Source organism: Eleutherodactylus coqui, chromosome 5 (assembly GCF_035609145.1).
Source record: "Eleutherodactylus coqui strain aEleCoq1 chromosome 5, aEleCoq1.hap1, whole genome shotgun sequence".
NCBI lineage: Eukaryota > Metazoa > Chordata > Amphibia > Anura > Eleutherodactylidae > Eleutherodactylus > Eleutherodactylus coqui.
Window position 1 is genome coordinate 171,933,056 of NC_089841.1, and position 23,227 is coordinate 171,956,282.

The window sequence follows — 23,227 nt, forward strand, 5'->3', positions numbered from 1 at the left end:
GGGTACGGAAAGTCTTCAGACCCTCTCACTTTTTTTACATTTTGTTCTGTTGTGGCCTTGTGCAATCTGAAAAAAAATTCATCTTTCTCTCCATCATTCTGTTCGCCATAATGACAAAGTGATAACAAAATGTTAGAAATCTTTGTAAATTTAAAAAAAATGAAAAACATAACATTTGACATAAGTATTCACACCCTGAGCTCAGTACTTAGTTAGAGCACCTTTGGCAGTCATGTCAGCTTCCAGTCTTCTTTGGGATGATGCCACAAGGTTTGCACACCTGAATTTTCTGCTATTCTTCTCAAGTTAGATGGGGGCCATCTGTGGACAGCCATTTTCAGGTCTCTGCAGAGATGTTTAATTGAATTCAAGTCATGGCTCTGGCTGCGCCACTCAAGGACATTCACAAAGTTGGCCCTAAGCCCCTCCTGTGTTGTCTTGGCTATGTTCTTAGAGTCTAGCCTTGTTGGAAGGTTAACCTTCTGCCCAATCTGAGGTCCCTGCACTCTGGATCAGGTTTTCATGAAGGATATCTCTGTGCAATACTCCATTTAGCTTTCCTTCAACCCTGACCAGTCTCCCTATCCCAGCGGCTAAAGAACATGTCGCAACATGATGCTGCCACCCTCTTGCTTCACAGATGGTTTGGGCAGGTGATGACCAGTGTTTGTTTTTTTCCAAACATAACGCTTAGAATTGAGGCCAAAAAGTTTAATCTTGGTTTCATCAGACCAGAGAATCTTGTTTCTCACAGTCTGAGAGTCCTTTAGGTGTTTTTTGGCAAACTTCAGGCGGGTTTTCATGTATCTTTAACTGAGGTGAGGCTTCTTTCTGGCCACTCTGCCCTAAAGGCCAAGTTTGTGGAGTTTTGCAGCAATGTTGACCTTCTGGAAATTTCTCCTATATGCAAACATGATTTTTGAAACTCAGTGACCATTGGGTTCTTGGTCACCTCTCTTACCAAGGCCCTCCTATCCCGATTACGTAGTTTAGTGGGTCAGTAGCTCTAGGAAGAGTCCTGGTTGTTCCAAACATCGTCCATTTAAGAATTATGGAGACCACTGTGCTTTCAACGCAGCAGAAAATTTTTTGTAGCCTACTCCAGATCTGTGCCTCCACACAATCCTGCCTCTAAGCTCTACAGGCAGTTCTTCCTCCTCATAGCTTGATTTGGGATGTGATTTGCATTGTGAGCTGTGAGACCTTATATAGACAGGGGTGTGTCTTTTAGAATTTTGTCCAATCAACTGAATTTACCACAGATGGACTCCAATCAAGGTGTAGAAACATCTCAAAGATGATCAAGAGAAATGGGAGGCCAACAGAGCTAAATTTCCAGTGGCATACCAAAGAGTCTGAATACTTATATCAATGCAAAATGTTTTTCATTTTTAAAAAATGTACACAGATTTTGGACACTCTGTTTTCACTCTGTCATTATGGGATATTAAGTGCAGAATAATGGGTAAAAAACTTGCATTTTTTAAAATTTGCTCAAGATCACAACATAAAAAATTTAAAAGAGTGAAAAGGTCTGAAGACTTTCCAGAGACCACTGTACACTGTAGCTAGTTGATGATCTTATGCTGACCGCGAACTTTGCAGTTTTTCTATGTTTATAGCCTTTTCGGGGCTTAGGACTATAAATTAGTTTGGGTACTAATTTTTTATATCATCAAATCAACTTAGTTTGTGTTTAGCTGCTGGTTCGGGGGAATAAAGTTTCTTCTTGTGTAGCAAGATAAGTTGGCATTGGGAGTCTTTTATATAAGTCATGCAATGCTTCCTAGGAAAAAGTTATGCAAATAGGGGATGGAAAAGTACCATCACAGCTTCACATATCAGAAAGTTGACTTCCCAATAAGTGTGTCACTGTCGGCTTCAGAGGGGAGGGCTGGAGGAGGAGCATTAGACCTACAGCAGGTATAAATCACCTTCCATAGGGACATCATAAGAAAGTGCCTGGCATCCTTTTTGTTTAACCCTTTCCAATCCAATTTTGGATTCAGGGTTTTTAAAAAGGCTTTCTCTTTTTGTTGTTATACAACGATGCCATCTGCTGGTTGAAGCCAGTATGTGTGTGTCAGGGAGGCTCCGACAGCAGAGTGGCTGGCAATAGACGATAAGAATACCCTGTCGGCTGTCTTCTGACATTAGAGCTGTACAAGCTTCAATCAGAATGTACAAAGACGTCGGACAGTGGATTGGAAAGGGTTAAATTCCTTTGACATGGTTTTAATGTCACAATAAGTTATACTTTATATTGGTGGTAATAGGTTAATTAGCCTCATGGGCTTGTTCGGAACTGGAAACTAATTTTGACTTGACTCCTCTTAGGGGATAGATTTTTTTTCTTTCTTTTTGACTTATAGGGAAGTCACCTCCCAATAGGTGGCACTGTGGAGGCACTTTTCTATCTATCTCTGGTTTGCATGTTTTGCTGTTAGTCTCATAATGATGAGATCACATATAGGTATGGCCCTTCTTAATGATTTGTAGGACTAATTAAACTATTTACGACTTGCACTCTATGGGCCAAGGGTTAAAATTCATAGCAGATCCGCTACAAGCATTGCTGTCAAATCCACACCATTTAGATGTGTCTTTGGCTACTACAGAATTTCTGCTGCGGAAAGCCCACAGCAGATTGACTACATGTGAAGGTAACCTTAGGCTCTGTTCTCATTTCTATCTTCTCATTCCGTCCAGGGTTCCGTCATAAATGCTGAAGAAATCGTGCACTGTACATGCTGCGCTATGTTCTCCATGAAATGATGGAACCCATTACAGTTAGTGGGTTCTGCAAGGTGCTGGTGGGATCTGGCATTTTGACAGATCTGGCGGCTGTGTTCTTTTTATTCTTCTGTTCCATAACAGAAAAGAAGAATGAAAATATGAAGAGAGGCTTAGAAGGTGCCTTATCATACATGAGGACAATGAACACACAAGATAGCGTTTACATTTATTTTGCTTACAGATTGTTATCTGTGTTCTTTGTACCATGACAGTTATATAATATTGCTTCCTTGATTGCCTGGTTTAGGAACTTTTAGATCCATAATAATAAGCAGCGTAGATGTCAGCAATCCAAGGTGCGAGATTTACTTCAGCCTATTTCACACGAGCGTTTTATCGTGGGCTATTTTGCAATATCGCGATCATCTGAAGTATTGGATTCCAATTCATCCCTTCCGATTGATGATTTTCCGGCGTGTAAAATTGGCCGTCCGGAAAAGATAGCATATATGGTTAGCATTCCTGCTGGCCACTTTTACAGGTGGCCAAAACAGATATGAATACGTCGGCTGTTCCCATAGACTCCTATGGGAGCCTATGAGAGCCATCAGAAAAGGGAAAAGAGAGTGAGTTTAGCAGCACCTTGCGTTGCTAAAGTCCCTGCTGAATTCCCGCCCCCTCCCCTTGCCGGCAACTCCCATGGGCTTCTATAGGAGCTTCTTTTGCCGCTATCAGCCGGTAAGGGGGGGAGAGACTTTTACAGCGCTAAGGTCTCTCCCCCCGGCCCACGGCATTCTCGGGCTGCAGCATGTCTATGCTGCAGCTAGGATGTGTGAATAGGTGAGAAAACAGATCTAGCCGTGTCTTGGTTGCAGCTTTCTCCCATTCATGCGATTTTTGGCTGCGATGCGGGCGGCCGAAAATTGCAACGCCTGTTTGAAAGAGGCCTCAGGTTAGACATATACAAGGCAATATTTTGGCCCAGCAATTGAGCTTTTTTCAAGCGGATGGTCTCCTCAGTGGCTGTTCTCAACCCTTTTCTATGGGTTCTTTTAAACCTCACTTCCTGCTTTAGTGTGTTTTAAGATGTAACGATTATCATTCAAAATATCGTTAAAACAAGCAAAAGTGAACAATAATCGTTCGGTCTAAACACGAGCCAACGACTGAATGACAAACGAGAATCATTTGCTTTTCGTTCATTGTTCATTTTATGCTGGTATAAAAACCATCCTTGGCTCATCCGGTATAAACAGCACTCGTTCGGTCCTTCTCAGTCACTTATACAGCAAATGGGAAGGACTGAACGATTTTCGTTTGAAAGAGTCAGAGATGCATTTGCCTGTCTAACTTGAGAATTGGCCCATCTAAAAGGTCCCTAATAGAGATGAGCGAGAATACTCGCTAAAGCACAATACTCGAGCGAGTAGTGCCTTAGCCGAGTATCTCCCCGCTCACCTCTAAAGATTCGGGGGCCGGCGGGTGAGAGCGGGGAGGAACGGAGGGGAGATCTCTCTGTCCCTTCCCCCCCCCCCCCCCCCCCCCCAGCTCCCCTCTGCTCCCCGCCGCAACTCACCTGTCACCGGCGCCGGCCCCCGAATCTTTAGAGACGAGCGGGGAGATACTCAGCTAAGGCACTACTCGCTCGAGTAATGTGCCTTAGCGAGTATACTCGCTCATCTCTAGTCCCTAATTCTAGATTGATACCTTGTATATCTTTATCTTCTATGCATAATGACTAATCAACATTCAACAGAAAATATACGCAGACGCATGTCTTAAAATTAGGGTTTAAGATTTCCCCAAGCACAGCAGAGCTGAAACATAAAAGCCTCCCCAAATACTTAGAAGCATTGTTCTTGATGATATCATCATTGCTATTCATTTTGTAACTAATTTACCTTTAAACGTTGTTTGCAAAATCAAGTAGCCACTTACCTGCCCTGTACTAATACATGAGTATGAGATTATTTCATCTCTGCATACTACGTTATCAGTCCTATTTTTGCACTGCTGTATAGTCCAATGTTTAATTCTGTTCACATGACTTCCAGGCTTCCTTTCCCTGCTTCTATCTCAGGGATCCATCTGAATTGCCAAAAACATAATCCAAAGACCTGGACAAAATCATGGGCTTTCATTACTCCAACACAGATCAATATTGTCAGTCGGAGATCGGTTCTCTTTGTTTCTGGCATTTGTGCCGGAGAGAATAGCATAGTCAGCCTTATCGGTCTCTGAATAATGAAAGCCTATGGTTCTGTGTAGGTTCAACTTGGATGTTTCTGGCGAACCAGACTGAACCCTAGGACGTAGCATTGAACATGTTGCCACTACGTTGATTGCACTATGTATAGTCCCAATGCATTCCTCAGATACTATTAGCACACTTCTAGTTTATTGATATTTCTTTCCTACAGATTTTACATATAAAGATGGTCAGGATATAGTCACTGCTGTATTGGCACACATGGCACTTGAGTTTACCGTCCCAGTAGGAAATAATTAGAAATTCAGAGAGAACAGGCTAATATAAAGTAAACTGTCAGGAGTAAATATTACAGTGTATGGCTGTCTATTTACTGCATCCTTCTCATTGCTGATTGGCTGTCAGGTAGGGGGTGTGAGAAATACTCCACCCTGATTGGTGCTAAGCTTTCCTGCTTTTCCACTAAACACTGAAGCTCTCACCTTCTTCAAGTGTGAAGACCTGGGTGTATTTACTGGTGACGCCTCACATCCTGGATTTTCCCTCAGTCACAGAACATTGCATTCTTCTAAGATGTACTTTGTTGCTGGCACAAATTCTCCCTGAGTTCATGTGACCGTGACCGGTCCTGGATAAAAACAATAATACGCTGATAGCGAAGGTTCATGAACTATGCAAGGTGAGGGAGATGAGATCACAGGGGATTAAATACATAATAAAGTGTGTTTTTGTTGTTTTTTTCCCCAAAAATAGATGCCAAAAGAAGAGCTATTTTTTAAGACTTTTCCGTTATTTTGAATTCACTCCTGAATTCTAAAAAATGAAATGGCAACTAAAGCTGCATCAAAGTGCTCCGTGTGAAGCCGGCCTGAGAGAAAAGAACTGGACATAGAGAATGTGTATGCAAGGACATAAATACTACAGATGTAGCGTTTGTGGTTGATACAGTGACCATAGGAAAGGAGACTCCAGCTGAGATTACCCTTTCTAATGGCTCCTACTTACCACCATGTTTGGGTCACTTAAAGGGAACCTGTCACGTCATATAAGCACTATAAATTAAGTCAGGGAGAATGAGGTCTGGGGATGTAGTTATTATACTTACCCAGCTCTCCATTTTCTGACTGTCACCCCTGGAAGTTGGCACTCTGTCTGTGACTCTGTTCTTTAGTCAGTGTACATGGGCTCTCACAGAGAACAGTGTGCACTAACACAAGAAAAGAGTCACGCTCACAGACGATTTCCAGGGGTGACAGTGAAACAACGTAGAACTGGGTAAATATAAAAAGTACACCTCTGGACTCTAAGTTCCCTGTCCTCTAATCATCATAACTTAGTGCTTATAGGACGTGACGGGTTCCCTTTAAATCTGTGCAGGGCGCCATGATATAATTTCAATGACTACAGAAAGAGGGAATCAATCTGGGAGCAATATGAACAGGAAGGAGCTTATTGGGGTCTTCTGGCCTGGGACAGGATTTATGACTTTACAACCAGCAAAACAGTATCTAATATTTATACCTTACTGGTGTAACTTTCTAATTTCTTACAGTTAGATAGAAAATGGGGTAAATGGGACTTTTCACATCAAATTGCCCTTAGCCGTCGTTCACATTGCATATTTTTCCACAGATTTGACATTGAAGCTGCACCAATTTCACATTCAAATCCACGGTGAAATCTGCTTTCTAGAGTGTCCTATTGAATCCATCTCGTAGTCTATGTGGCACATGTTTTACCCACAGATTTCAAATATGTGTTACAGAAAGAAAAGAAGTGGGCCGGGAAGGGTATCATCTCTCCTTAAGGAGAGCACCTAGAAAGTTAGTGAAGAGACTTATAAGGCCATGCATGCTCCTCTGGAAAATATATGCATATAAGGAAGATGGAATAATACCTCGGCAGCGCCATCTATTGGATGGCAGCATTCCTGCAAATCAATGTCTGATCCTTTATACAGGTCCTTAGAACAATGATTGGGAATTGAACACCAAGCCAGACTCCATACACAGACAGCTGTTTAGGGGTGCTTGCCCCTCATCAGTGTGCAGTAGGATCCTGGCTTGCCTAGTGAGAGGTCTGTGGCGTGGGCTGGGAAGGGTATCATCTCTTCTTAAGGGAAGTACCTAGAAGGTGAGTGAGGAGACTTATAAGGCCATGCACGCTCCTCTGGGAAATATATGCAAATAGGGGAGATAGAGCAATAAGGATATGGATTGGCTAAATCTGCATGCGGATCCACGGGTACCATAACTACAAACTTTGAGGTTGTATTTGCGTGGAGTATTCCAATGCAGATTCTGACTATGTGACCATAGCCTAAAATGAAAGGAAAGTAATTGTAATTAATCATTACGAAAAGAGAGCATACAAAGGGGGAGCTTGTTTTTAACTTTCTAGTTGCATATTGTAGTTGTTAGTTATAACACTGTGTACTATGGACATTACCCTGCAAGTGTAGCCTTCATGTGAGTTGGTTTGTGACTAATACTCAGTAACACTGCATTGTATACCCATCATAACTGTATAGCCTTTCCTAGCTTAACCTATTCCTTCTTTCTTCTCCTCTCAAGTATTAAATGTTTATATACATGCAAATATACAGGATAAGTCATCAATAGTTGATCGGCTGGGGTCTGTCGTTCAAGACTTCAACCGATCAGTGAAAGCTCTGCCAGCAGTTACAAACATCGGCCGCTACATCAGAGTGTGGGCAGCGTGTTGTAGCGCACTCCATCATTGTGATGGGTGATGAGGTGCGCTAAACAACCAAAGATAGAGCAGACAGCACTCGAAAATCGAGGTGCTGGAAATCTCTGCCCAGTGCCGCTCTAACGCATGTCTACGAGGCCCATTTAACGTTATAACGCGATTAATGCGGCGCTCAAAACACCACGTTAATCGTGGTAAAAAGCGCCCGTGAGAGAGGCCTTACTGTTGGCCCACTACACTATGCAGCCTCCAGACTCCAATGATATTATGTCTAGACCGGGTAATCAGTCATAGAGGGCTAGACGCAGATAATGTAGTGCAGAATGTTCAGTTCAGCGACCCAGCTGAAACTTTTTCACTCTTTGGAGTCAAGCAAGTATTTGACTTGTTAATATTGAATTAGAAAGAGTCCTGAATCCAGAATCCTGAGGGCAAAAGTGAGTCTCCAGTCATCAGGGAGCAGAGCAGTAGTACGGTATTACTTCCCGTCTACACTTATTACATAACGTTAAGGTGATAACTGACCAATAATATTGTTAATCAACTAAATGAAAAAAGCTGACATAGTACAATCAGGCTATGGGTGCATAAAATACGCAGTGAATGCATGTTACATGCGTATTTGCTACGTACTGCATAATATGCAGCCGGAATACACTCGTGTGAGTGAGCCCTTATTGTTGCTTCGATCCATTCCCATCTTGACTATTGGAACTCACTGCTGATTGGTCTTCCCCTCATTAAACTCTTCCCTCTCCAGTCTATCCTGAATGCAGCAGCCAGGTATCTCTTTTTGTCCATTTACTACCCTGATGCCTCCACCCTGTGCCAATCATGGCATTGGTTGCCCATCCAATACAGAACACAGCTTAAAGTCTTCGGTGTCATCCATAAAGCTCTCCTCAGTGCTGCATCATCCTATACCTCCTCCCTCATCTCTGTCTACCACCCTACCTGTGTTCTCCGCTTTGCTAATGAACTTAGACTAAAAGCCCTTTTAAACACAACGATTATCGTTCAAAAGCCATCTTTTGAGCGAATAATTGCGTGTAATTGTGCCCACCTTTCCCTTTTCTGATGAACAATGATTTTATGTTCGGCATAAAATCCATCGTTTGGCAGAAGAGCTGATAGCAGGCACTTCATGCTGTGTTCTCCACGGGGAGCGCTGATAACATTGTCTCAGCTGTCAGCCCCATAGTAGAACAAAGGGAATGTATTTAGAGAACAGACCACCTTATGTTCTCTGAATATAGCTCCCAGCGGCTCACACGCATTAATAAGCTACTAATAGGCATGAGTACCAGTTAGTAGTTTATGCAAAATGATCGCACAAAACCCATCTTTTGAGCGATCATTTTGGTGTAAAAGGCCCTTAGTTCCTCTTTTTAATTCAGACCTCCCACTCCCGTCTTCAGGATTTTTCCTGAGCTGCACCAGTCCTCTGAAATGAGCTACCCCAGACTATCACGTTTATTCCCAACGCTCACGTTTTATAATCTAATCTAGCTCTTCTTCTTTTACCCTGCTTCTATATTCCCCTTTATAAACCTGACCCCCTTCATCCCAGCGGTACCCCATGCCCCATACACCCTAATGCACTTCATAGCTGTATATACAGATACTGGCTGCTGACCGGCTCATGCAGATTTATGTATACTACCCTATAAAAGATGGCTGGCCCTGTGTACAGAACAAGCACTGGTACCCCTAGATTGTAAGCTCTTGCGAGCAGGACCCTCAATCCTATTGTTCAAACGGTTCTGTCTTATTTCACCTGCGTCCCCTCTGACGTGTAAAGTGTTGCGAAATATATTAGTGTTCTCTAAATACAGATTATTACGGATTTTTATGGCTTCCATCTTGTCGCAGTGGCAGTCGCTGCGGCCGTGCCCCAATGTTTGCTGTAAGTACTTGGTTGAGTAACTTCATTTCAGTTCTGGAGTCAACAATCTATAGTGTTGTGAGGCTGCGTTCGCACAAGCGTGCGCGATACCGGGACGAGAAACCCGCCTCAATACCGCACTTGTCAACGTGTGTTTTACCGCACTTCAGTGACATTGAGATCCTACAGCGCTTGGTTCACGCGCGTCGGAGGATCGACAAGTGATTCCCATTGATTTCATCGCACAGCATGGTATATGTTTGACTGTCCCATTGAAAACAAGGGACATGACAAAAACAGGGCATGAGATTAACCTATTTCTGATACTTAATGCTACTTCATGTCCCCCCAGTCAGGGCTAGAAGACATTGCACGTCTATTGCGTCATACTTTGAGGAAGAGAAGTATATTTGCATATCCCTACTGGCTCGGGCAGACATATAGTTAGAATTAACACTAACTATATCTTGGCGCTATTTCTGCGCCTCCATACACGGTGTACTGCTATGTGGCGCTCTGAGGCTGAGGTTGCCATGGCTACGCTTTTGGTAAGCCCGCGGCGTCACGTGTCCGTTCGCACGCAGCACATGGCGCCGCTCCTTATTGCTGTCATCGTGCGGGAAGTCACGAGGACAGCCCCCCCTCCCCTCTCCCTCTCAGCGTATGACGTAGGGAACTGGAATGTATAGTGTATCATTGAGAAAACGGCCTGTCCAATCAGGGAAGGAGAGGGACCCGTCAATTCAGGGGAGTGTGATGGGCACGTTCCTGAGAGCCAATCAGAGCTGCGTATTCCGTACGCGCGAGCTGCGGGGGCGGAGCTGAGGCTGGCAGCAGCCTGCAGTGTATATATGAAACAGGCGGGCGGCCAGCACGTAGTAGTGTTGTATAGTATCCGCCAGTCATGGCTCCCCCGGCAGCTGAGACGCAGAAGATCAGACGGAAGGAGGAGACGCGCGTAGGGTGAGTGTTTACACGGGGCACCACGTGGGGTTAGGCTGTGCCTTCATCTCTGGCTATGGGGGGGACGTGCTTTAGAGATACTCGAAAGTTTTTGTTCTTCAATCCGAGTCACGTGTGTACAACCTGCTGAAGGACGCAGCCCCCTCTAACTGTAGGTGTGATGGTGGTCCGAGTGGTCTGATACCCACTATCCAGACACTCATAGCATCAGCCCCCATCACTGCCACCCTGTCACCGGGTGGTGCTGTAGAGACATTGCTTATTTGCATATATCCCAGAGGAGCAGGGATGGCCTTATAAGTCTCCTCACTCACCTTCCGGATGCTCTCCTTAAGGAGGAAGCATACCCTTCCTGATGCTGTCACCAAGCACCTGCGCCACCCTGATGCCTACCTACCCCCATGGGCACATGGCTGTGTCTCTGCTTGCATGTTCACCTCCAGCAGAGCTGTACAAGCTGCAGCACATACTTTGATACTTTTCTTCTTCTTCTGTTTGTTCTTGTGATTGTTCTTCTATGTGGGGATTATGAGATACAAACCCGAAAGTCGGATCAAAGAAAGTGAACGTTTTCCTTGTATCTTCTTCAGTAACACTTGGTTGTAAGTTGATGGCGCCTTTCTCCCCGCATAGACTGTAGATATACGTTCATGTCCTGGACCGTGTGTAGACCTGTGGTTACTGTATTGGCCCCTGTGGTAAGGCTCTTCTACGGACCTTTTGCTTCACCACTTCCTTAAATGACGCATATGAGACAATGAAACAGTATGTCACTACGCACTGCTGGAAGTGAACGAGCAGACAATGTTTATGACGCAGTTGCCTTTTAAAGGGGATCTCAAATATACTTTTTTTTCTTCTTTTTTCTGGGTTTCCCATGATTGAAAGCAGTAGACAGTTGTAGACTCTCCTCTCCCAGCTCCTTGATCTTCTGCCCTGACAGCTCCGGATCTCGCCTGCGATATAATGTTTACAGGCTGCAGTCAGCTTGTGTACGGGACGGCAGAGGCTGCTACAGCCAATCAGGGACCTGAGCACTGGGGTCTGTGATTGGCTGCAGCAGCCCATGACGTCCTGTACACAGGCTCTGCGCTGATGATGCGGGGAGCTGGGAGAGGTAAGCGTACGCCCGTTTATTTACTATCATGGGAAACCCCTATAAGGGCTGTTGCTGTATGGTAAAGTGATGGCGTACGTCTAGGGCAGGGTTTCCCAACCTTTTCAACCTTGGGGCGCTCCTGGGAGAAAATGCTTACCGTTGGACACCCCTACCAAAAAGTGTGTGTGGCTTATCGTAACGTATGGTTTTTACCTCCGATATACCCGGTGGCCTCTAGCGAGCGCAGTGCCGCTGTCCATTTTCGTATCACCCAAACAGAAGTGCTGCGCTCACTAGAGGCCGCCGGGTATCCGGTAAAGGAGGCGCCAAGAGTACAAAGACTATGGAAGTGAGGGGGACCGCAGTATGTTCTGAAATTGGCTGCGGAAGCACACTGACTTCAAGTCGAAATCCACACCGGTTTTGCGTATTTTGAGTCTGTGTCTCTTGTGGAAATGCTGCGGAAAATCTCCAGCAGATCAGCTCCATATCAGCAGGGGACATTCTGCAGCAGAAAGTCTGCCCCAAAGCCTACACCACTTGGTGCGGTTTTTATTGCGCATTTCTCTAGAGAATTCGCCGCCGCGTTGAGAAGAGATGAATTCTGCAGCAAAATTGGCAATAAAATTGACCTCCTGTGAAATTAATTTCTGCACCGCATATCAAATTGCATCTGTAAATGCTGCAGAATTCCCATTGGGAGGGTCCGCACAGAAATGTTACGGCAAATCCACCCTGTGTGGACCCAGCCTAAAGGAGTCGTACAGGAGGGCCTGCATGCGTACCACTGCTCGGATATCGCCAGTAGTCCTATTGAAATGAATGGAGTGGTAGTGCGAATGCCCACTCCATTGGGACTCCTGTTCTCCTAATCAGTGGGGTTACAGCAATTGTCCCCCACTGATCAGATGAGTTATTTTGTGGCATTACCCCTTTAAAGTGTTCTGGAGCTGGATGTGACCGCAGTAGCTCTGCCCACCAGTAGTTTTTGGTCAGTACCGTGACGCGCCGGCAGTGGTCTGCTCTTTATTCGTAGTGTTCTGCTTGTTGCCTCGGGCTAGATACATCTTCATCTGAGCTCGGCTCACCCGGCTGGCACTACAGCGCCTTATCTGCAGCCCGTTGTCACATCTTCCGGTGACTCTCACAAGGCTACGTTTGGCATTCTTTCTGTTTATCATTTGCTAATGATTAATACTTTCTGCATAACGATGTCATGTGATACCTTTATTATGTTACTATAAATTCTGAATTGAGTCATAAGGAACAAACAGAGTAATTTCCTAATTCCTCATTCCTTATCATTTATGACCAGCAAGTAAATATTTGAGTATCTCCAGATTCCCATGAAGCAAACAGGTGGAATGTGTCCTCAATGGTGGGGATGGAATGGGGGCTACTTAACAGGGTATTCCCATTTTATAAAGTCATGGCATATCACTAGACCTCTGGGACCCCACTGAGAATAAAAGGGCAAGATTGCTGGTTTAGCGCTGTGGCCCCTTCTACATGGTTCCTGCACAGCAGTCCTCTTGGCCCCCCAGCTGTTTGAGGAACCTACACCGGCCCTATTCACCAGCACTGCGACCCCTTCATTCTTAGGATTGTTGAGCGTCTCAAGGGTCGGACCTGCACTGATCATGTCCGATGGATATGCCATCATGTTATGAGATGGGTGTACCCCTTTAATGATGGCTTGTCACGTGTTTATTCCAGCATTTGACAGCTCAGATTTCCTTTCTGCACTTTTCTCCGTTCTGAGATCATAAAGGAAAGATTTTGTAACTTTCTGTTCTGGGATCCGTTCCCATTTTTGCAAGGAGAAACTAGTCCCCATTCCTTTGCATAACCACTCCAGGATGACTCAGGCATTTATTCAGATTACTGTTTGTTTTGGTTTTTTTTTTTTTGGGGGGGGGGGGGGGGGGGTTGCAAAAAGGAGGAGAGAGGTGAAGTAGGCTTGTTTGGGCTGGTAAAGGCAGCACTGAAGGTTTTGAGCATGAACTTTAATGGAGAAACATGCGCCCATGCTGTATGTAAAAAAAAAAAACAAAAAAAAAACAAACAAACAAAAAAAAACTCTGAATAAATAACGTTTGAAATATCCATGCTCGCACATATAAATTATACTGTATGTTCACTATTTAGATTTCTATGGAAAGGACAGGATCAATTCTGTCAAAACAGTCTGAAGCACTGCCCCAACTCCCTGAGTCATCCTGGAGTGGTTATGCAAAGGAATGGGGATTAATTTCTTGTTTGAGCAAAAATGGGAACGGATCCCAGAATACAAAGTTATGAAATCTTTCCTTTATGAAAGGAAATCTGAGCTGTCAAATGCTGGAATAAACATGTGACAATCCATTATTAAAGGGGTACACCCATCTCATAACATGATGGCATATCCATCGGACATGATCAGTGCAGGTCCGACCCTTGAGACGCTCATCAATCCCAAGAATGAAGGGGCCGCAGTGCTGGTGAATACGGCCGGTGTCGGTTCCCTACACAGCTGGATGGCTAGGAGGGCTGTTGGCCGGGGACCATGTAGATGGGGCCACAGCGCTAAACCAGCAATCTTGCCCTTTTATTCTCAGCGGGGGTCCCAGAGGTCTAGTGATATGCCGTGACTTTATAAAATGGGAATACCCCGTTAAGTAGCCACCATTCCATTCCCACCATTGAGAGCACATTGCACCTGTTTACTTCATGGGGATCTGGAGATACTCAAATGTTTACTGGCTGGTCATAAATGATAAGGAATGAGGAATTATGAAATTACTCTGTTTGTTCCTTATGACTGAATTCAGAATTTATACTATGGGTCCATAATGTGGATCCATGTATGAGAGGTTATAAGAACAAGGAAAAATAGGGCATTCTGTAGAAGCAAGAACATAATACTCTGCATGGCATCCCTTTTATGTGAAGTGAATCCTGTGTTAAAACTTATGGAAAACTTTGTGCATGAAAAATCAATACATATGTTACTAAGTCCCTGCAGAAAAAAAGATGCTCTTATCTGTTTGTTTGTTTTTTGCACTGAGTTTTCATTTCCGTGCATTAAAAGAGCTTTACGCTTGATGCACAGGCTCTACTATAGTCCGGTATTTTTGGCTGAGGGGAGTTCCCAGCACTGATCAGCTGGTCTCTCTTGTGAAGGACCACAAGTTTAGCTCCCCGCTTCCCTCTGTCAGAGGCTATGTAGCCGTGACCAATACTACAAAATGCTATCTCTGCCTCTTACTATTTCCTAGTAAGCACAGTGTGGTTGATTACAACACCGTGATATCTCTAGATCAACTGACAAGGTGGTGGGAGCTTAGCTGGACTGAAAGCGTAGCCTCAGGCTGGTGTCACACGGGCGTAAGCGCATTTACATGCACATTTAAAGCTAGATGCAGAACCTGATTTCCGAAAAGTAATTTGTCTGCTTGGTTCTACCTCAAGGTCCTCTATTAAAATGCAAAGCAAAATGAGGAAATGGGAGCCTGCCTGCTGACTGTCAGCTGTTGGGCTGGCAGGTTATCCTTTTTTTTTCTTTTTTTTCCTTTTGCACCATGTGACATGCACTTGACTTCTTGGTTTGTTCTGCTTGCTGGATATAAACCTAGAACATCTATGTTTTAAAACTGCACATGTCACTTAGGTGGAAGTAACAGACTTTTTTGGGCAACCTTTAAAAAAAGAAAGTGTTGGTGGGGGGGGGGGGGATTCTTCAGTGCAGGCAGCCGATGGATGGGTCTCTGACGGATATATTTATCTTGGACACATATTTGTTGCTAATTCTAACTTTATTTCTACAAAGCTCTAGAGGAATAATGGCTGTCTTGTATCTAGCCATTCTTCTGATTGGTGCGTTAGGTTTAATAGCTAGTTGGAGGACAATTATTTTGCATTGTTCTGTTCAGTCTGGATTGGTATAGGCGGCTGGTTCTGCGGCAATCAGAGTTATTTCTTTACTTCCTCTGTTTGTCATCAGGAGGTTTTTGTTTGTTTAATTTCTGGATTTTTCCATGCTGATGTTATTGTAATTTTCGAGTATATTACGGGATCCTGTTGGCAGCCCTGGTTTGCGTGGTTAGTCAGTTTGTTCTTCAACTTTGCTTTGTGATGTTGGGTTGCTGTTTATTTGCACAGCAGTACTGAAATTCTTGGGCTCCTTATCTCCCAAGGGAAGCGTAAAACTATTCTAAGAGTAATATTGACCTGTTTGGTGAGCTCTGACCAGTACTGGGGCGTCTTGAAGTGGAAAGGGACCTACAGTACTTTATGGGCAGCTCTACTCTGTATGTTCAGAGGATGCTGTTGTGGGCTAGAACACTGTGTCCTACATTGAGTTACATCCACTGCAGTTATTATATGTCGTCACAGATAATAATGTGGCAGGAGAGGTGATTAGTTCTTAGCAAAAAAACAAATTATGATTCATTGTACTTTCCAGTCATTTTATTTCCTTGATTGCTCATAGTGGGTTTCCCCATCTTGATAAAAATGTGAACTTTCGGCTGTATTTTTACTTTCCAGACCAGTAATAATTGGAAACTTATGCAAACACAATTGATTTCATCTTCCCAAAACCACAGGAAATATTGACTCCACCCTTATTTGAGAATGGCGCCAAATGTCTATAAGAATACTGATTATTTTTATTTTTTTTTCTCTACAAAAGGATAGTTGAGGGATACATAGAGTATAAATACTATGTTGTTCTAGTTTAGGAAACCCCTGTCTATGGGTTCCCCATGCAATAAAATAAAAAATCACCAGTCACTCGCCTCTTCCCGCTCACCCTCTGCAGTCTCCCTATGATGTTACTCTGCATGCTAAGCCCATCTACGAACCGCTAATGACAGTATTCAACATAGTATTGCATTATACCGCAGTCTGACAGTTTATCACAGACATGGCTTGATTGGCAATCAACTATGGCAGCCCTGGGGGTCTTCAGAAGGCCCTAAGCTGCCTTGACAACCAAACTGCACCTTGCAGAGGGACCATCCAGGACCATTAAATACCGATCAGGGCATTCAAATGCCGCTGTCTGAGCTGATAGTGGCAATTAAAGGCTAAACAGCTGTGATTAGCATGAAAACCGTTACAGGCGGGTGTCAGCTGTTAAAGCCAGCCGGCAACCGTATTGTATAGAGTGGGATTGGCTCCCGCTGCGTACAAAACCTGGACCCCCAGGACATAACTGTACATCTTGTGGTGTTGAGGAGGTGCACTATGACAACTGGGGCCACTGAGAGGGGGCCATAATACTACTAGGCCACTGAGAAGAAAAAGTTTGACACAATAAGCCACACCTCTAGCCACACCCCTGACCACACCCCCTCTCACACTGGTTGGTATTTTTTGGCGATGAAAGTGGCCATCCTACTTCAGGATTCAGCTGCAGTTCTCGGGCCCCCAGGTTTTTGATGTCATGGCATTACAAGGACCTGGTACTGGGGTTGAAACCCTATTCCTGACAGTTAACTCTCGTAAATCCTATCAATTGGCCAGATCTTTACTAGGCTGTTTCCCTTTTAATGGGGCTCAATACCATCTGTTCTATTTGAAAGTGTCTTGTAACCTACAAAAGGTTGAGGCCCTCTTACATAAAGTGATCGGCGTGTATCCTAGTTGTCGGTGTACAGTATATCAGATGACTGGTTCTGTAGGTTAACAACTTGTTCGTTGACCAAATTCATACAATTTTAGACCGGCTATATGCAAAGTTTGTAGGTCAAATACATAGATTGTACAGCTTAACACAAGGATTTGATTCTCACGAATGCCATGCTGCCCAGTGGTACTGAATTCCACCCATGCCCTCCCCTTCGCTGAGACATAGAATGGGCTCGCTGTGTACCTAGGATTATTCTGTTATGGCTGGTTCATACGTCTGATTAAGCTAGGAGCTGGCAGCCCCTCTGAACATACTGTACAGCATGTTATTTTGCAGACACACAACCGCTTTATGCTCTGATGCAGTTTCATTGAAGGAGATTTTCTTCCCTTCTTCATGCCCCAAGAAGAAAATAAGTAGCAGTAGTAATTACATGGTGGCATGTTCCTTGCATGGTTATAAATGACAGATTTGAACCGGTATTTGATGATCTAACATCATGGTTGTCAACTTTTGACAACCGGTATCAGGGGGACCTAATGCCTTCACAGAAGCTCTGCAATCAAATACCCTTATAACCATCTGACCCCATAAAGCATACCCCAGGCAGGGAATGGCTCCTTATCAGTTTCCAACAATAGGTTAAAAAAAATCCCACAAAATACCCAGACTTGGCTCTTCTTGGTTTCGGTGTGTTTTCTCTGGCAGGTCAACCGTTCCTCTTCTAGAGCAGAGAATAGTGATAGTGGGTGTCCTCTTCAGCAGAATGACCAGCGACTGGCCTCTCTACCCCAATGACAGTAAATTTGCCTATCCTACCAGGAGATCTCTCCCATTATGGGAAGAGTCCTGTACGTTTCAGGGAATTGGCAACATGTAGTTGAGATGTTAACAGTATCTCGGACATGTATATCTTTAGCCTGGTGTGAGACAGCAGTGCTTTCATACATTGTAAATCCATTTCATGGAAAGCCGAGTGCCAACTAGTATGGAGACCTTGTCCTAACCATCAAATCTAAGTTGGATATGGGTTTGGGGGTATTTATTACTCCATAATTTAGTAGACCCCTCTAGGGTTAGCCATATTGCTTTCTACCTAGTTATCTCACAAACAACTCTAATGAAGACATTAAAGTTTTTCAAGACTTTTTATGTGACTTCACTCTCTGACTTGTATGTACTAGAAATGTTCTAGTTTTACAAGGAAAAGTTAGAGCCCATAGTTGGATGGAAGAGAAATTTCATAAGATTCTTTTTTTTTTTTGTTATGTATCTTTGTATTTTCAGTACTTCAGTTCTTGGAATAACAAGCCTCACTCAGTTATGGGGATAATGAGATAATCCTTGTGAGGCCAGGCGTTATGTAGCCACAGATCAGTCTGACACGTGCCTCCTTGGTCATGCCAAAAAATATCCAGCCCACTTTGATAAAAACAAAAAGCACACGGAATCGGCTTTAATTAACACTAGGCATTTTACTTGGTACATCTGTTGTATCGCTAATAAAGTATGTTTTATACTGCAGGGTTATATACACACTAACACATGGCTTCCAGGGTCTTACAATAGTCATATCAATAGAAATAGTTTCCCAAAACCACTATAACAGTTAGTACAGATCAGCTGTGGTCAACGCTGATCTAGATATGGCATGTTGGATTTTGTCTGGTTTATGGACCTTTAATATGCTCCTTGCCTACCAATGTGCATAAAGTTTTCTGAATCACTTTGAAAGTTTGTTTTTATTTCACATTCAAGTTGGCACTACTATTACTAGCAATTCTGTAGAAAAGGGCAGAACTCTGGCATTCTGCTGGGAAGCCTGATGCAAATGCCTTGGAATTTTACTGTTTCCCAAAGGAACAAACAACAAAACCTGCCACATTGATTCTGGTCCAGTCCGTAACACAAAGCTTTGTGTTACCAAGAATTTCCTACCATTTTTGGAAACAAAAAGTACATTCTTTTAGTTTTCTACTTATCTATATCAATTGCAACAGCTCCAAATTAAAGGGCCAGATTTGGGAAAGTTTAGGAATATAAATCAGGTTTGGTAAACTTCAGTTCGCCAACTTTTTTTTTTTTTTTTTTTTTTGCTGTTTCTAGGTATACCTATGAAGAATACAAACAGACTGCAGATTGGCTCTTGAACAAGACGAAACATCGTCCTGCAGTGGCTATTGTCTGCGGCTCTGGACTTGGAGCTTTGGGTGAACTCTTAAAAGATGCGGTGACCTTCAACTACAGTGACATTCCCAACTTCCCACACAGTACAGGTACGGTATATGGTGAAGCTTTGTTTTTTAAACCCTGCATTCATTTGGTGTGATAGGATTGTACAATCCTATATGAGGCTAGATAATGCTGTAAGACCTCTGCTGTACACTGTTCCTTGTAGATGCACTGACATGTAGTCTTCTATTAACCCGTTCTGTCTTTCTGGCTCTTGCAGTTCCTGGCCATGCTGGACGTCTTCTATTTGGAAACTTGAATGGGAAGCCATGTGTGTGCATGCAAGGACGGTTTCACTGCTATGAGGGTTACCCACTTTGGAAGGTGAGAAGGGCATGTAAATGACACCAGCATGTATTGGAACAAACAGAATCTGACTAGCATTCATAAGAATGACAAATTCGTCTGTTACCTCACTAAACAGGTTTTCTGATATGAAGCTATTCAGGGACGTCGCTAAAGGCTCACGGGCGTTGGTGCAAGAGTTAAGATTGCTCCTTTCCCCGGATGCAACTCTACACTTTACCGCTGCAGCACTAACAAACGTATACATCAGATATATACACAAAATAATTCCTGCCATAAATAATACCTCCTGTGTTCCTCACAGTGAAGCAGTGCCCTCCTTTGTGCCCCCTCAAAGCGATAGCTGCCCCTCTTTGGCTATTGATGATCTACTCAAAAATAGGTCATCAATAATTTTTGTACTGGAAAACCCCTTAAGGTGTTCCACCCAAATCCTCCAACTTATGCATCCAGTTTCTAGTAGAGTGAATTCTGAATAAACTATAGTTTATGAACTAGTCAGTACTGTATGATGGCTGCCTCCATTCAGGTAATTGCTAAATATATTGTGTGGTATTCTACATCTTGGCACACATATGGACAGTGGTTACTAATTCGTGATCCTTACACTCAAACGTATAATCTATAAGTTTGTTCTTCCTTTTCCAGGTTACATTTCCAATCCGTGTTTTCCGCCTGATGGGGGTTGAAACGGTCATTCTCACTAATGCTGCAGGAGGACTGAACCAGGATTATAATGTTGGGGACATCATGGTGATAAGGGATCACATAAATATGCCAGGATTTGCAGGACAGAATCCACTCATTGGTCCTAATGAAGATAGGTGAGCTTTAAATGAAATATGAAAATTACCTGTTAAACATGAAGTATCAACGCATGTTCTTCATGATGTTGGCTCCACATTTTTAAAGGGCGATGTGTTCAGCATTTGAAAACCCTGGTGACTTCCTACAAGATGTGACTGGCCACAAATTTCCCACCAGCTACGAGGGAATATACCATTTCATTGTCCCAGTCAAATAAATATAAGGCCATGTAATACAGGGTGCCAGATAGGTCTTGTCAATGACATCCATATGTCTTAAAAGGGCATATGGGCAGGAGTTGTCCCGTTGAGTCATATTTGAGGCCAGTGATTTCTGTATAGATTTGGGACCCTGCTTTTATTTAATGTGGTGTTGCTTCCTCACTAACCATTCTTGGTCTCTTACACAGGTTTGGTCCTCGGTTTCCGGCCATGTCTGATGCTTATGACAAGGATCTGAGGAAGCTTGCACTGGCTATTGGGCAGGAAATGGGATTCTCTGAAAAGATGAGGGAAGGAGTGTATTGTAGCCTCGGAGGACCCAATTTTGAGACCATTGCTGAATGCAGATTCCTCAATAACCTTGGAGCCGATGCTGTTGGTATGTATAAAAAGGCTTGACACAAGTGAAGATCTAAATGCTGATGTGTAAAGTCCACGTTATTTGGGACCACATAGAACCCATGCGCTAATACAAACCAGATACAGCAGTGTTTAGCATTATGTTCTCATTCCATACTTGCCTCACCTATTCTGTCTCGCTTTGTCTAGGGATGAGTACTGTACCTGAAGTAATTGTGGCCCGTCACTGTGGTCTAAGGATTTTGGGCATGTCCCTCATTACAAACAAGGCAGTGACGGACTATGACAGTGAAACCACTGCTAACCATGAAGAAGTTCTACAAGCTGGAAAAGATAGTGCCAAGTTCCTAGAGAAGCTAGTGACTTGTCTGATCCAGCGCATGGAGCTGAACAATAATGTGTTCAAGTAGGGGTATGCTGGTGGGTGTAGAAGGCTCTGCCACTCCATATCGCTTCTTGTATTTAGACTTACTGGCCATTACCAAGTACATTTAGCTTCTTGTCTGTATACATCACCCTTCCAACCATAGGAACCCATCAGCACAGTTCTCTATACATAGAGATCCAGAACACATTCCTCAGCTACAATGCACTGTATCATTTTGACTTAACAAAGCCTTTCCTTTCTGCTTACAGACATATGCCGAAAGTCTTTTTATTTGTAGATATCTGTATTTAAAGATGAATTAATTGGATGACAATGTGAGTTTTGCTCTCATTGTACCTTCTATGAGACTGATCGAATGTTACAATGAAATTATTAAGGATAACTTGGTTGTGTTCCTTTTTTTTTTATCATGAATGCTATTTATATTTATTATATAGAGCTATTTAAGTACATGTTATGTATTGTACAATCCCCCATTACTTATGAACCTATACAATGGTTTAGTTGACTAAACGATGAAGACTTGAAATTCATGAGATAAAACCATAAAGCCAATGTAATACATAGGGGCTTTAACAACCTTATGGTACGGTATAGTATTTTTTCTAATATTAAATGTAATTTACTTTGCCATTGAGATCAAAGTGTAATTAAATATTGAAAATTAAGGTTATGCCCCCAGAAAATATGTCCTTCACAGTATCACGGCTGAGTGAGCTTTTAGACCCTTTAATTATACCGTACGGTTTACGGCATCTTATGTGGAGTCAAATGGGTGCAAAATGGTTTCCATCCATTTACTAGAGTAGTTATAGAATTACATAATATGTGTAATCTGGTCTATATGCGATTCTCATATGTACAGCTTGTAAGTGTGATCATGGAATAGAAGTAGATACTACTTGGCCAGTACTGTAAGGCCAGGTTCACTTAGGACAGTTTGATGGAATTATTCATGCATTCTTCCTTTATCTAAAACCAGAAATGCATCCTAATGATGGAAAATTAAATTAAAGCTTTATACGGTTTTATATACCATTTCCTGTCTTGGTTATACAATATGCATCCGTAACTGCAGTGTATGAATCTGGCCTCAGGGCTATTTTAGCCATTTTCCAATGACCCTACGAAAGAAAGCAGTTTTTACCCCTAACCCTGAGTACTGTACTCTTTGCCATTCAATCGCTCCCACAGTCTGTACTAGATGACAGATTTACAGTGGATTCAAACCTGTAACACAACTCTAGTTTTGTGAATGGTGTTGGAAATGTTGGATTCTTGACATTCCTTCTGCATCTGATATATACATCTTTCCTTTGTACATACCTTTTTTTGTAGAAAGCTTGAATAAAACTATATAGACCCTAGATGCTTTCCTTGTATTTTTTTTGAGGTTGTATAACTTGTATTGTATGCGTGGCAGTGTGTTACTAAGTCTGGATTCACAATGTATTTTACCATGCTGTTAAAGTGTCCCATTTCTTTCTACGTAATTCTAGTTAGACATGAATAACAAGTGAAACTAGATGGAGCAACTGGAAGCATATTTATAGAGTGTTTTCACAGCATTGTAACAGGATGTAAGGCTGAAAAAAGACATGTCCATCCAGTTCAGCCTATTTCCTCAATGTTGATCCAGAGGAAGGCAAAACAAACCCAATGAGGTAGAAGATAAGTTTCCTCTGGCAATCGGAA

The 23,227-nt window shown here is 43.1% G+C and overlaps 1 protein-coding gene across 2 annotated transcripts in view; it reads left to right on the forward strand.

Moving 5' to 3' along the window:
- PNP (purine nucleoside phosphorylase) overlaps positions 1 to 22,899 on the forward strand; it is a 31,876-nt gene extending 8,977 nt beyond the window's left edge. Inside the window, exons 1-6 of one of the 2 annotated variants that reach the window (XM_066603706.1) lie at positions 10,363 to 10,505; positions 19,325 to 19,494; positions 19,671 to 19,774; positions 20,405 to 20,580; positions 20,973 to 21,163; positions 21,334 to 22,899. In XM_066603706.1, coding sequence (XP_066459803.1) covers positions 10,447 to 10,505; positions 19,325 to 19,494; positions 19,671 to 19,774; positions 20,405 to 20,580; positions 20,973 to 21,163; positions 21,334 to 21,554 — 921 coding nt within the window. In that variant the 5' untranslated portion in view covers positions 10,363 to 10,446 and the 3' untranslated portion in view covers positions 21,555 to 22,899. Of the gene's footprint in view, positions 1 to 10,362; positions 10,506 to 19,324; positions 19,495 to 19,670; positions 19,775 to 20,404; positions 20,581 to 20,972; positions 21,164 to 21,333 lie in introns of those variants that run through there. The other variant, XM_066603707.1, reaches the window with a different exon arrangement.
- Positions 22,900 to 23,227: the final 328 nt, after the last annotated feature.